At 32.4% G+C, this 13,786-nt stretch overlaps 1 protein-coding gene across 1 annotated transcript; it reads right to left on the reverse strand.

Moving 5' to 3' along the window:
- Positions 1–12,214: 12,214 nt before the first annotated feature.
- Positions 12,215–13,369, reverse strand: LOC112513111. The gene has a single exon (XM_025119255.1). It carries the CDS (start codon positions 13,302–13,304, stop codon positions 12,684–12,686), a length of 621 nt encoding a protein of 206 aa, XP_024975023.1. The 5' UTR covers positions 13,305–13,369; the 3' UTR covers positions 12,215–12,683.
- Positions 13,370–13,786: the final 417 nt, after the last annotated feature.

Raw genomic sequence — 13,786 nt, forward strand, 5'->3', positions numbered from 1 at the left:
ATAGAATCAGTTAATATATCATTAGATATGATTTGATAACTGTTGAAACATATATATTTGGGCTACAAGAATTTTGCGGTCCTTATTTTATATGACACATTGGAACATTTTTTTAACACGACTTTGTATATATCACTTATGTAGTAAATAATCTGATAAGGAGAAACATCTTACTAATTTATATATAAAATAATATAAAGTAAAAGAGATGCGAAAAACGAAAATATAGTTATTTTTCTTAAATTTCACACTTTTTAATTGAAAATGATTTGTTAGGAAAATCTATTATTGTTTTTAATTTGGTACTTACATCAATAAGTTTTTTCATGTTTTGTGAACCATCTTTAAATCTTGATGAGTGGGTATTTAGAAATAAGTGTTCCTTTAAGACATGTGTCATATATATATGGTTTTAAACACAACTTTTTGTGGCTTGTTTAGATATGGATAACTATTACATGTAAAAATACACATGTGGATATGCATTACAAAAATAACCGTGAGTGTATTTACATATTATGCATTGCATGAATAATTATATTCACATACATTAATACATTGCATGAATAACTATAAGTTTATTTACATACATTACATTAATAACCATGAGTGTAATCAAATTATTATAATTATATTCAAATACGAATATAAATTATATATGACTTTGGGTAATCATATATTACATGAATAATCAGGACTATTGAAAAGCCCAAAATCATACAAATCTGATTATGATCTTCAAGAATTAAGAACAAGATGAAGATTAGAGAGAATATGATCACCAAATCTCTTGTAGATTTCTTGAGGGAGTTTACGGCACTAATCAGAATGATTACAGAATTGTTAATGACAATTACAATGCTAATCACTATTTATACTAAGGAAAACATTAAACCTATCTATTACAAAGCCTAATAAAATGAGAACTTGAATACAACAATAACGCACATACTTGAACCCAACATTCTTCCCCTTTGGATTCAAGTTCGAACTCTCGTAAATCTTGTCTTTCTGAGTCTGAGAAGTTTCTCCAGCCTCCTTAGTGCATTCCGATATTGAATTTTCTCCTCAAGTAGATTCAGGGCATTGATCAACAAATATCTATCTTTTGAACTCATCCTCTCCGACTCCGCAGCTTTATCATTGTTTACTCTTCTCAAGTCAAGTGTCCGTCTCACCAATCTAATAGTACCATCAGAATACTTATTTAGCTCGCTGAATCTCATAAACTTCTTTACTTGATGCTCAGCAAAGTATATCACCCCGAACTCTAGTTGTTCAAGAATCATGTAAACTGGATAGGCATCAATGTCTTCCAACTCTTGATCAGGTCTCTTCAAATTGATGATTCTCTGATTTTCTTCAAGACTCATCTGAACATCAATAACCATAGCCACCTTTACATGACTCTGCATAAACCTTTTAATTGCACTAAGATCAACAAGAGCTCCATCTTTTCTGTTTGTCATGTTTCGGATTTCACAGTACATATACTCCAGGTCTTCTAAATATAAGTTTGAGAAGTCAGATTCACTAAATCTCCAGACCTTCCATCTTGTCGTGTCACCATGAATACCGGATACCAGACTCTGAGAAGTCTTTGAGCATCAATCTGTTTAATTGACACAGCTCAACGTTTGGTCCTTACTTCACTGATAGGGAGACGCTTGACTTTAAGGAAGTGCTTGTAATCCAAGCGATATTCTTTTGGTTTCCTTGTGGATACCAAGAATTTTATCACCACTTAGAGCTTTACGATGTCGGAGGAAGATGCCAAAGTAGATGTCTTCAAGATAAGGCTCTCAAATCCTAGCCCTGTCATATCCTGGAACATTAGCTCGAATAATGAATGGCACGTAATTCTTCGAAAAAATCTCTGTCGGATCAAAAGGCTCTCTAGGAGTAGGAATATCAGATGCACCAGCTTCAACTACAGTGGAGGATTCCGGCAATGTCTGACGATCACCCTGAAACGGGAAAACTGGGTCTTCATCATTGATGTTAGCTTCAAAGTCAAAGTAAAACCCGGATGACTCGTCAATATTCTCAATATCTTCTCCGAAATCTTGTTCTCCACCTAGTACAGTAGCAAAAACATCATTAAACCCGACATTGGCCGACAAGTCCAGTAGCAACCTTGTTCCTACCGTGGAGTCCGTCGGCTTTTCAACCATTGGCTCGATCGCTGGACTTGTCTCCAACTTTTCATCATCTTCTACAACAATCGCCTCAATGATTCTTTTTCTTGTAGATTCTGGGGCAGAACCTTCAACATTCACGTCTTGAGTAGCTGGCTCTCTTTCAACACTTAGAGCTTGAGCAGACGTCTCAGCCACCCTCTGTCTTTTCCTCTCCCCCTCATGATGATCTGGATCTTTCGGGTCATCATGCCTTCTTTTGAGTGTGGTGGCCTGAGCTCTGCACATCTCTTCTAAAATAGATACCCGTTCAGAAAGGGCATCCATTGAGCTTTTAAGAACTTGGGTGTTTGATGTGATTAACTTACTAACTTTGGTGAAGCTAGAAGCAACCACATCCTGAAAGGCCAAAAACTATAAGGCTCGAACAGAGGGGTTTTCATCAATCTGTTGTCGTAGGAGCCCAACCAAATCTGCATCTTTAGCATTGGGATTTTGGGATGCCATCAACTTAGCATAAAGCAGGGATTTGAGTTCGTCCATCGATTGCTCTTGTACCGTCTGAGGCTCAGGTATAAGCGATGGTGATGGTGCAGATGGTTGCTCTTCTTCTACGTGCTATTTCCCCTTCAACAGTCTTTTGATACTTGCAATTTAAGCATCCATATTGTCTTGAACAACCTTGAGGGCACCGTCCAGATATTCCCTTGACACAAAGTCTGGTAAACTAACATCCATGTTGTGCCTACGTTCAGTGTTGGCATAGTGATAGCACTGGTAGGACTTCCGACTGGTCCTTGTGGGAGGTCAATTGACACCACTCTGTTCGTTCCGGCTAGTTCACTAAGAACTGCAATTTGAGCAACAGATGCTCGAGACTCATGTGTACCTATGTGTATCGGCTCTAGACTCGAGGTGCACAAAATCGAAGTCGTAGGTTGGGGCAGCGGCCTACTAGTTTCAATATCTACATTCTCCAAATGAGAAGTAGATAGCAGATGTGCTAAGTCCCCGTGTTCAAATGAAACAGCTGGTTGTTGAGAACCAGTTGAGTGGTCAGGTTAGGTGTGCAAATGCATAGCTGGGCTAGCTATGTCTTGTTCAATACCAACATTCAACGAATGAATGTCGATAGCAGATGTGGGTGCCCGGCTATGTGTATCCACTAGGAAAGGAGCTTGATTTTGATATTGTGCTCCACTCACACCCTCACCATATTCTTCTACGTCCCGTTCACTCAACCTCTCAGCATTTTCTACTTCAGCTCCCTTATCTCCTTCTCCTATTGAAACATCTTGTAGAATACGATCATATTCATCATATGTAGCTCCAAATTCATCAACATTAAACGATAATAAATGCAGACTTGGAAAAGTCTGTGGAGCATCAAATTCTGGAAAAATATCGTCAATGTTATCAACCACTGCTCCAAGTTGAATATTCTGTGAAGGAATCGGTTGAGCATGGTTGTCAGCATCGTCATCATTACCATTATCGTCACCCATATCTGCCTGATTGTCAGATATAGTATCTTTCGAACTTGATGAAGTTATGGAAGTACTATCAGATGAATTACTGTGCTGATCAGAGGCTCCCTTCTCCTGTTCACCCCTCTCAATTACATTTTCCCTCATCACACTGCCCTGTTCAGGTAACCCGTGTTCCTAAACTCTCCCACCTACAGCTACCACCTCTCTCTCAGCTGAGGCATGGGGTGATCCCGGGGTAAGTTCAACCGGTTCTGGCTGAACTATAGGATCTATAACTCTCCTATAATCTATCACACATTGAGCCCTCTGACCAGCAAAGGCAAAAAGCTCTGGTGGAATCTCCATGATTGAATCCAAGTCTTCAACTTCGGTATGCTGCCAAATTATAAACATGACGAACGTCGGCCCCATTTCACTATTAGCTCTGGCCGGGATATCTTCATTTGAGTTCATCATTGCCTTTATGAATAGTTGTAGAAATCTCTGAAAAGGCACAAATTTTCTGGCTTTCGAAGGAAATCTCTTTGCATTCACGAGCTCAACCAGTTCATTCCAAATGACGAGGGCATAGTCATAGTTGCGTGAAAAGACTATCTCATGAAAAAAACTTCAGGAATGAACTGATGCATGTGTCGATTCCCGCAGTCTTGGAAGTCAGGCATCTGTTCAGGATTGAGAATAGCAGATGCCAGATCGACGGTAGGAAGCTCCGTTTGAATTGAGATGGGTTAGTCAACTCTTGCGAGTATCCTAACCGTTTGATGTCACGACATAGTTGATCGTCTGTAACGAATGTCTCAAAACCTGTAGAGCCTGGTCTGGGAAGACGTAGAATTCTTCCCAATCTTTTTAATGTCAAACGGCTGACATATTCATCTACAGTTCCTTCGAAGTAAAAGGTGTCTCCGTCTTTGGCCAGTGTTAAAGTACTCCAGAATTGCTGTAAATACACCATAGGAACAGGTGTATGGACAGAAAGGGAGTAACTAATTGGGTGTCCTCTCAAAAATTCTGGGATAATTTGGTATTCGACTGACATATCAAAATTGAAGGAATGGTTATTGGGTTGTAACCCATCGAAGGTCCCGAAGGTTCCATCAAATGACCTTGTCCTGCACCACCTCCTGAGCTGGAATACTTGCTCTTTTTTGAAGGGTGATGATGACCACCATACTGTTGATGTTGATGCTGGTTATGATGTTGATGCTGGTTGTGATGCTGATGTGGTTGTTGATCTTCGCTGGTAAACAGCTTGAGGACGGCCGAACCCTTGCCGACTACAACATCCAAAATGAGTCTACTATCCATCTTGTCCTCCGTCTCCGTGGTGGTATGCAAATCTTTGTCAAGACATTGACCGGCAAAACCATCACTTTGGAAGTAGAAAGCTCTGATACCAATTAATAGTCCAATATCAATCAATCTTCATGTAAATCCTTCAAGAACAATGGCAGATCTAGATTTACTATTAAGAACTTAGAAGGAGTAGAGAGAGAGAAAGTCAACTCAACAAATCTAGTCAAACTTTATAAAACGTATTAGATATTACAAATGAGAATCCTACAAATTACAAAGTTAAACATCTTTTATATAAGGTCAAACAAGACAAATGGTCAAAGTCAAACATCTCTAAGAAAAGTCAAACACGATAACTTTTATACAATTATAGACAATTTTATCTTACAAATACAATATTACACTGATTCTCAGTCCTAACAACTATAACCACATTTTAATATATATTATATTTGACTATGCTACTATTTATAAATGATTACAAGTATATTTACATGTGAATATATATATATATATATATATATATATATATATATAGAGAGAGAGAGAGAGAGGGAGGGAGTTTTATACAATAATGATACGTATTTAAAAACAAGAATAATTTTAGGACAATCATTTATTTGAATAATGACTTGAACAAAACTTTCTACAAGATCGTCCAAAAGGGATATGTATATGTGTCATTTCTTGTGTACAAATTATATATGGAAATTCATTTATTTATATAAATACTATTCAATACATTGAATTAAAGTATTTGTTCATAATTTTTTTATAGTTTTTGAGATTCAAGTATGATTAAATTTTTATTATTTATTTTTTACAACATTTACAATAAGTGTGCGTTGGTCTCAACCGGATCTACAAGAGTTTATAGGTAACAGTTTGTAGGGGGAGATGAATACAATCACAATAACTTTCATTTTTAAAAATTATATATTGATAAAGAAGGTTAATACAAATTTTATAGATTGTTTTGCAGAATAGATAGGATATAGAACCTATCTAAACAATCTAAGATACACACGAAATACATATAGTAGTAAGAAAAGACTTGCTATAAGAAATAAAGTAAGAAGAAATGTGTTATTCACTTGTTAAAGTGGGTCTTTAGACAGAAAGTAGAGAGAGAAGTGACTTATGGGGTAAGTTTTTAGTTAGTAAGATTATAACTGAGAGGAGAATCACTCAGCTATTTATACACATTGCATTAAATGCAATTCAGAAGGTACAAAGCACGTGACAAGTTTTTAGAGGAAAGTTTGGCCTTTGTTATAGTATACAGTCATTTTGGTCGTATATGAACAGTTCTCTTTCATAAAGTAGGTAAGCACGTTTAGAGTCAAAGGAGTGCATCCGTATTGTACAATACATAGACATGTATGAGTTTAGTTGTCCTTTGAGTGCAAAAGGACAAGAAAAAAAAAACTAATCTTGTTCGATAAGATTCATTTGATCGGTAAACACCGGAATGACATTGAAGGTCTCATCAGTGTTCGCTGAATCTTGTGCAGACTTCACACTTGTATAGACGAGCTTGTTATCACTGAAAACCGCTTCAGATCACGAACTTGTTGGTCCCTAATCTTCAACTTTTATCTTCAACAACGCTGAAGAATCTGTGGTGTGAGTTTTGTCTTCTTGAAGTATATCGGTCTCTAGACGAATTGCAACATATGTTCAACGATCACTGAACAGACTCAGTGATAATCGTTGAAACTGAATACAGAGATAATACACCTCGATAGATAAAATGATCATCATCAAATCATTGAGAGACAAGATCAACGGTGTGATTTTGTTTTCCATTTAACATATTTATTTTTATTGAAAGAGTTCACTTAAGAATTTTTTATAATTTTCGTCAAAAACCATATGTGATATATGTATTTAATCGACATTTTTTTTAAAAAGAATTGTTAAATTTCACCAATTTATTATATATGATATTGATTATAATAAAATAAATATAAGTTGTTTAAACCATTACATGTAATTTTCGAAATCATAGGCTTTCTATTCAAAATATTAGCTTTTACTCTCTTCATGCCATAAGATATCCCCTTAAATATTATAAGCACTTGTTACTTCAAATGTGCTCCAAAGCATACAAATATCATCATTTATGAAGAAGCAAATTCGTTATAAACTTGGAAGATAATATATTTATTAGCTTTCCTAAGTGTTTTATCCACAATATACATCATAATGAATTTGTCCTGATAGTAGAGTTGTAGATGTAATTCATACGTACGAGATCTCGGGTTTAATACCAGGCAACACTAATTGTCGTTTGAATGTATGCATGATTCACCTTCCATATATAATTATAGTAGGACTGATATGATGGGGGCACTCCAAAAAATAAAGAATACCCCTTTTTACATTACAATTGATGTCTATGTATTATGAATATACACTATATGAATAGTGTTTGTATATGGGTACTATATTCACATGTGAAGAAGTAATTTTCAACAAAGCACTGGATTGAAAATTGTAGTTTACTTAAAAGGAAAGTTTATTTGCAAACTCATTTTTTTTTTGTGAATATGAGGATCAATCTTGGTCATCCATCTTATTTGATCCAACAACTCATATTAAATAGAGTTTTTAATTAAAACTATTCATTAAGATGATTAGTGGTAAAAAAAGAAGTTAATTTTCAACTCACATCTACGTCTTTGATTTTTTAATTTTTTTTTCATTAAAACCTTTTACCCTCTTAAAGTTTAAAATAAATTATCTAAAAATTATTAATATTTTAATCAAACAAATTACATAAAAAGGGGGAATTTCATGTTCTTTGATATGACATCAATCTCGATATAGTTCTTTTTTCCGTTTTAACTGGTTTTTACATGAAATGGTATATATGTGTTATATTCATTATGAATGTTTATGTACATTCAAGTGTGTACAATAGCTTGACACCGTAAGTAGGAAACTCGACATCACCTTTCTACAAGACTTTCTTCAACGTCGCAAGGTACCGCGTTCTTCATCACTGTAACCCAACACCCATCGAGACCGAGTGAGAACCTATATCGAGACCGATCAAGAACTCATCAACACCGATCGAGAAAGGTCGAGAATTCATTCATCGACTTAGTATGTGTTTATATGTGTAAAACCGTAACCTACTACCTTTATTTTTCATCGAGAACCTATAGATTGATTTTATTACTTGTTTGTGTATGTAAAACCAGAGCCTACCACTTTTAGCTTTTATCAAGAAGGATCGGGAACCCTTTGAGACCAATAAAAACACATCAAGGTCGATCGACAACCTATTGCCCGATCGATTCCAATTGAGACCAATTACGACTAATCAAGAACCTATCTATTGATTTGGTCTGTGGTTGTGTGTTAAAATTATTAAATAACACCTTCATTTTTCATCGAGACCAGTTGATAACATATTGATTAATTTATTCTGGGTTTGTTTGTGTAAAACCATAACCTACCACTTTTAACTTTTATCGATATGGATCAGAAAATCTATCAATAGAAAATCTATCAAGATGAATCGGGAGCTCATCTAGATCAATCGAGAACCCAATAAAGAAAAAAAAAGAAAAACTAAAGTATGTAGAATTGAACCTGTAGTATATTAATGATGCATAACATGTATATGCATGATGAATATTATGGTGAAAAATTAATATTTATGATACATATCATACTAATATGAATATAGAAAGTTATTGTATATACGTGATCATGCATATATATTCATGATATATGTTATAATGAAAATGTATATTTATGACGAATGTTATACTGATGTATGAATGCTGAAAAGTTGTTGAATACACGTGAACATATTTAAATAGTCATGATGAATAGTATTTATATTAATGATGAATATAATAGTAAAAATGTATGTTCATGACAAATATCATACTGATGTATGAATGTTGAAAAGTTGTTGTATACATGTGAACATATATAAGTAGTCATGATGAATATTATGTATATTAATGATGAGTGTTATAGCGAAATTGTGTATTCATGACGAATATCATACTCATGTATGAATATTGAAAAATTGTTTTATACACATGAACATATATAAATATTTATGAAGAATAGTATGTAGCATACTGATGTATGAATACTAAAAAGTTATTGTATACACATAAATATATATATATATATGTATATATATATATATATATATATATTATTGATAAATGTTATAAATAAACTGTACATTCACGATGAATGTGTTAATAAAAAAAAGTACATTAATGATGAATGTCATAGTGATGTATGAATACTGAAGATTTATTGAATACATGTAAAAATACATAACTATTTATGATGAATGTTATACTAAGTTATATATTTATGAACACGCATAAATATTCATAATGAATATTGAACAAATATACTATTTGACATAAAAACGTTAAAAAGAAAACTATATCGAGATGAATGTTAAATCTTAGAAAATAAAATGCTCATTTTTTGATGTAATTTATTTGATTATACTATTAATTATTATCTAAATTTTAATTAAGTCCAAGATTGATACATATATTAAAAAAATGAGTTTTTATTTAAACTCACCTCTACTTGAACATATATTATAATATGAATTGATTTAATTTTTATCATCAAGATTTTCCCATTTGTTTCTTGAGAGAGTGAGAGTGAGAGTGAGAGTGATCCCTTAACAACTCAAGTACACAAATTTTGCAATATTAAATCTACTTAAAGATGTAGACATGTGCATGCATAAACCTCTTATTTTAAAAACTTTCTTTAAACGACAATAAAATTATCAAACAATTGAGTATTTAAAATGGATCAAAATATGCTGAGTTTGTTATAATTTGTATATTATGCAACCATTTTTTTTTCTCAATCATCTTAAACATAAAGTTCTTTCAACCCTTTTCTTTTAGACTAATAGTCTGCTAAACTTGTAATATTTGATGATGTAGATACCAAGTTGTTAAAGTATATAAATTGAAAAACATATAATAGTAGATTAGGATGTTACCGATTAAAAACATATTGATTGACCACTTGACCAAGTCATTAAAAATTACGATAAACTAATTGTGAGCTCGTACAATGCATCGAAATTTAAAACTGTATTCGGTGAATTGAAAATGCAAAAATTAATAAAATTCCTTACATAAAATATCTTAAATTTATGTAATAATATTATGTTGTACTAATAGAATTTTATGTTTCTCTTATATTGAACTTGAATTGATTTTATTCATTTTAAACGTGGAGCTTAGAAAAATGTATGTATGTATATTATTTGTAAATGTATGTTTTAAGAAACAATTCATTATAGTACCTAATGGTGATAGGTATTTTAAGAGTTTTTTTTAACTGATTTATAATATACTACTAAATGGGTATTTGTGAAATGTAGTGAAAATATATATATATATCTTGATTTTAATGTTCAGTTTTATTTTTTGTTTCTATTGATGTTATAATGCAGTTTTGAGGAAGCGACAATGTTTTTATTTTTGAACAAAATATAAATTTAAAAAAAATCGATATTAGTATCAAATTAACCATTTAAAAGTTCTCATTTTGTATAATTTTGTTGATTCAAAATATTTTATTATAATTTAATTTAGTTTTAGTAACGAATTAATTTATTTTTGTTTTAAAAAAATAATTTTTTTTATAAAGATAATAATTAAATATTATGTTAAAATTCAACGATTATCCTAAATACATTTTAGATTTCTTATATTTAAAATAAGATTTATACCATGTGTTTGATTAAGTTTAACTACCGTTAGTTACACGAATTCAATCATGGAGCTAAGTCGTAATTACGTACAATTTATTTAAATTTTAAATAATATACATCAATAAACAATACTTAATATATAAAACATGATTTTATTAAAAATAATTCCAATTTTTTAACTAATAATTTCATATTCAAATTAACCAAATTATTACAATATAAAAACCTAAAGATCTGAAAAGATCTGCATCTAATATTAATAAAATAAAAAATTGAATCTTGTCTTACGTGCATGTCCTTTCGGTAAACAGCAAACTACATTATTCGTAATTATGATAATGTTGTCGTTGACCATATGTTATTCTACCATGAGAATTATTGGGTTCTTTTTCAGAAAATTGATTAAAATAGTTGCATTGGATCATTGTATATCCATGTTAGAGTTCATGCAGGGATTTACTCCGAAATTACGTAAATGGCAATTTGTAACCTTTTGTAACCCAATTTTCTATTTAAAATAATGAGAAGATATAGGCATTAAGCAAGTTGCTTACGTGCTACTTGTGTAGTGTTGACGTAGACCTCCATTGTTCACTTACATAATATGCATTTGTCTTTATTTTTTATCTGAAAAGTGGATTACGTAAATTATGTAATGCATTCGTTAATGGATTCAAAAGGTGGCTCTAAACTAAGGTTTGATTGGTCATTTTAGTTAATGTTCCTTGATTTTGTTTGGAAGACAAAAAAATACATAGTAGGAATGGTAATTTTATGTCAAATCAAACCAACCAATCAACGTGTGTATCACTTTGTCAATTAAATTGATATGAATTACATTTGGGTTGGTAGTATCGTATTAAATATACAAACTTAATTGGTATATGATATTAGAAGTCACATACACCATGATAGTACCATGATTGCTACTTGGTACATTATTTACTAGTTTTTTTTTTAATACCTTTTTATGTATTGAATATTAAACACTATAAAACCAATATCAACTAAAAAAAATCGGTACACAGTACAATTGATTGGTATATGATACAGGTTTTTACATACCAATTATAGTTGGTTCGTACACATTATTGGATGAAGAAAAACATTGTACCATACTAAGTCTCCCCCAAAAATTATTACTTCAAAGTTGTTATGTTGCATACTAATTGATAAGCTAGGCATTGAGCGATAACAATTAAATTTTTGCTAATTAATAAGCCAGTTGTTAAATAATAAGATACGTAAATAAACTAATCAAATTGGATAAATTTTTTAAAATAAGATAGATAACAACGTAATAACCAATAAAGACATTATAAAATCAGCCCATTCTAATATAACATAACATGCGTAATTTGAAGAAAAAGTAAAAAAAAAAATAAACCAAAGCTTATTGGAAAAAAAACAATCTTAAGCCTCACCGATCAAAGTTTTTTAAAGAATCTTAAAAATAAGTTAACTTATGATTCAAAAAAGAAAACCCCGGTTCCGTCGGGACAACCAAAAGGTCTACCTAGTTGTTAACGTCAGAACTCATGGAATCAAGCGAGATATACATAAACCGGTTCGAACATCAACCATAAAATTATTTAAACTTTACATGTACAGTGAATCATAAAACAATAAAGTCTTGGAACAAGATTTACATTTATTTGCAAATTAAATTATGAAATGCAATTCCCATTTCTAGTAGTAGGGGTCACTGCACATACACACCAATTGCAAACACCCCAAATCAACCTAACCATTAATTAAGAAGCTAAACAAGACCTTTTCTGATGTCACTTTTGTACTTGTACATTTTGCTCCACCTCAAGATTTGGCACTGAAAGTAACAAAAATCCGTTATCCTAAAATTCCATTCACCCCAATTTCATGTTATGTGTTTTTTTGTGATTGATATAGACAGACAGAAATGAGATGGAAAGATTTTGGGAAGAATGGTTTTTATTGTTGAGAAACAAAGGAGGAAAAGAAAGGATCCAATCAATCCCTTGAAAGCTTTTGCATGGTGTTTTAGTACCTTTATCCAGATCTACGGCCCACAATCGACAAGAAAGCTTTCTTCATGATCACAACCGTATACGAACCACCATTATTGTTGCTACTGCTCTTGTTGTTATTCATCCCAAAGCACATGACTGAATCTGGAGATCCACCACCGTACATGTGTCCATCATCGAAGGAAGAACCACAGCTTGTGAAACGGCGTCGCCTTGACCTGTAACCCTTGGAAGATGTAGCACTGCTGCTTAATGAAGATGACCATGAAGAAGATGAGAGAGACGAGGGGGAGGATGATGCCATGTGTCCTTTCTTGATGAGATTGATGTTCAACAGAAGATTGTAGAGGAGGTTGGATCTTGGGTAGTATCTTCTTTTTGTTGGTTTGTGATCATGGTCATGGTGGTTTGAGGTGTAGTAGGAAGGAGGAGGGGTGAGTGGAGGGACTGAATTGTCAGAAAAATTGTGTTTTGGGGTACCAGGTTGAATTTCCCATGTAAAAGGGACTGCACCGGAAACATTTCCATAGTAGACTCTGAACGAAGGGTTTGTCTCCTTGGAGAGAAGCCTGGAGAAGAATTTGTCATCTTGCTTGATCTTCAGGGACTTGTGTGAAAATTCAGGGCTACTACTGCTCAGCATCTTTCGGTTTCAATGAAGAAGATGTTGATGATTATATGTGAGAGAGAGAGAGAGAGAGAGAGAGTGTGTGTGTGTAGGTTGGAGGTTGGAGGTTGAAGCACACATTCATTCAAAGTCAAGTTATATATAAAAAGTAATATATATCTATATATATGCATACATATATATACACATATGAGTCAAATCAAATGGAAAACCATAAATAAAATACAAATCCGTGAAAATTGATAGAAAAATAATTTTTTCATGATATTTTTTTATTGAATGTCAAGATTTAAAATATTGTTTTCCATATACTTGTTTTATAATATAATATTTTTATATGTATTTCTTCACCACATGAATATTTTTTATGTGTATTTTTCAACCAAAATTTCCTTTTCACAAAGTGAACTCAAACTTTTGTGAAACAATATTTTTAATCATAGGTTTTGATGAAAAAAATTCATGTAAGAAAATATTTTTATAGCGGTTCTCATGTG

The sequence above is a fragment of the Cynara cardunculus genome (assembly GCF_001531365.2).
Source record: "Cynara cardunculus var. scolymus isolate 2C chromosome LG 5, CcrdV1, whole genome shotgun sequence".
NCBI classification, from domain to species: domain Eukaryota; kingdom Viridiplantae; phylum Streptophyta; class Magnoliopsida; order Asterales; family Asteraceae; genus Cynara; species Cynara cardunculus.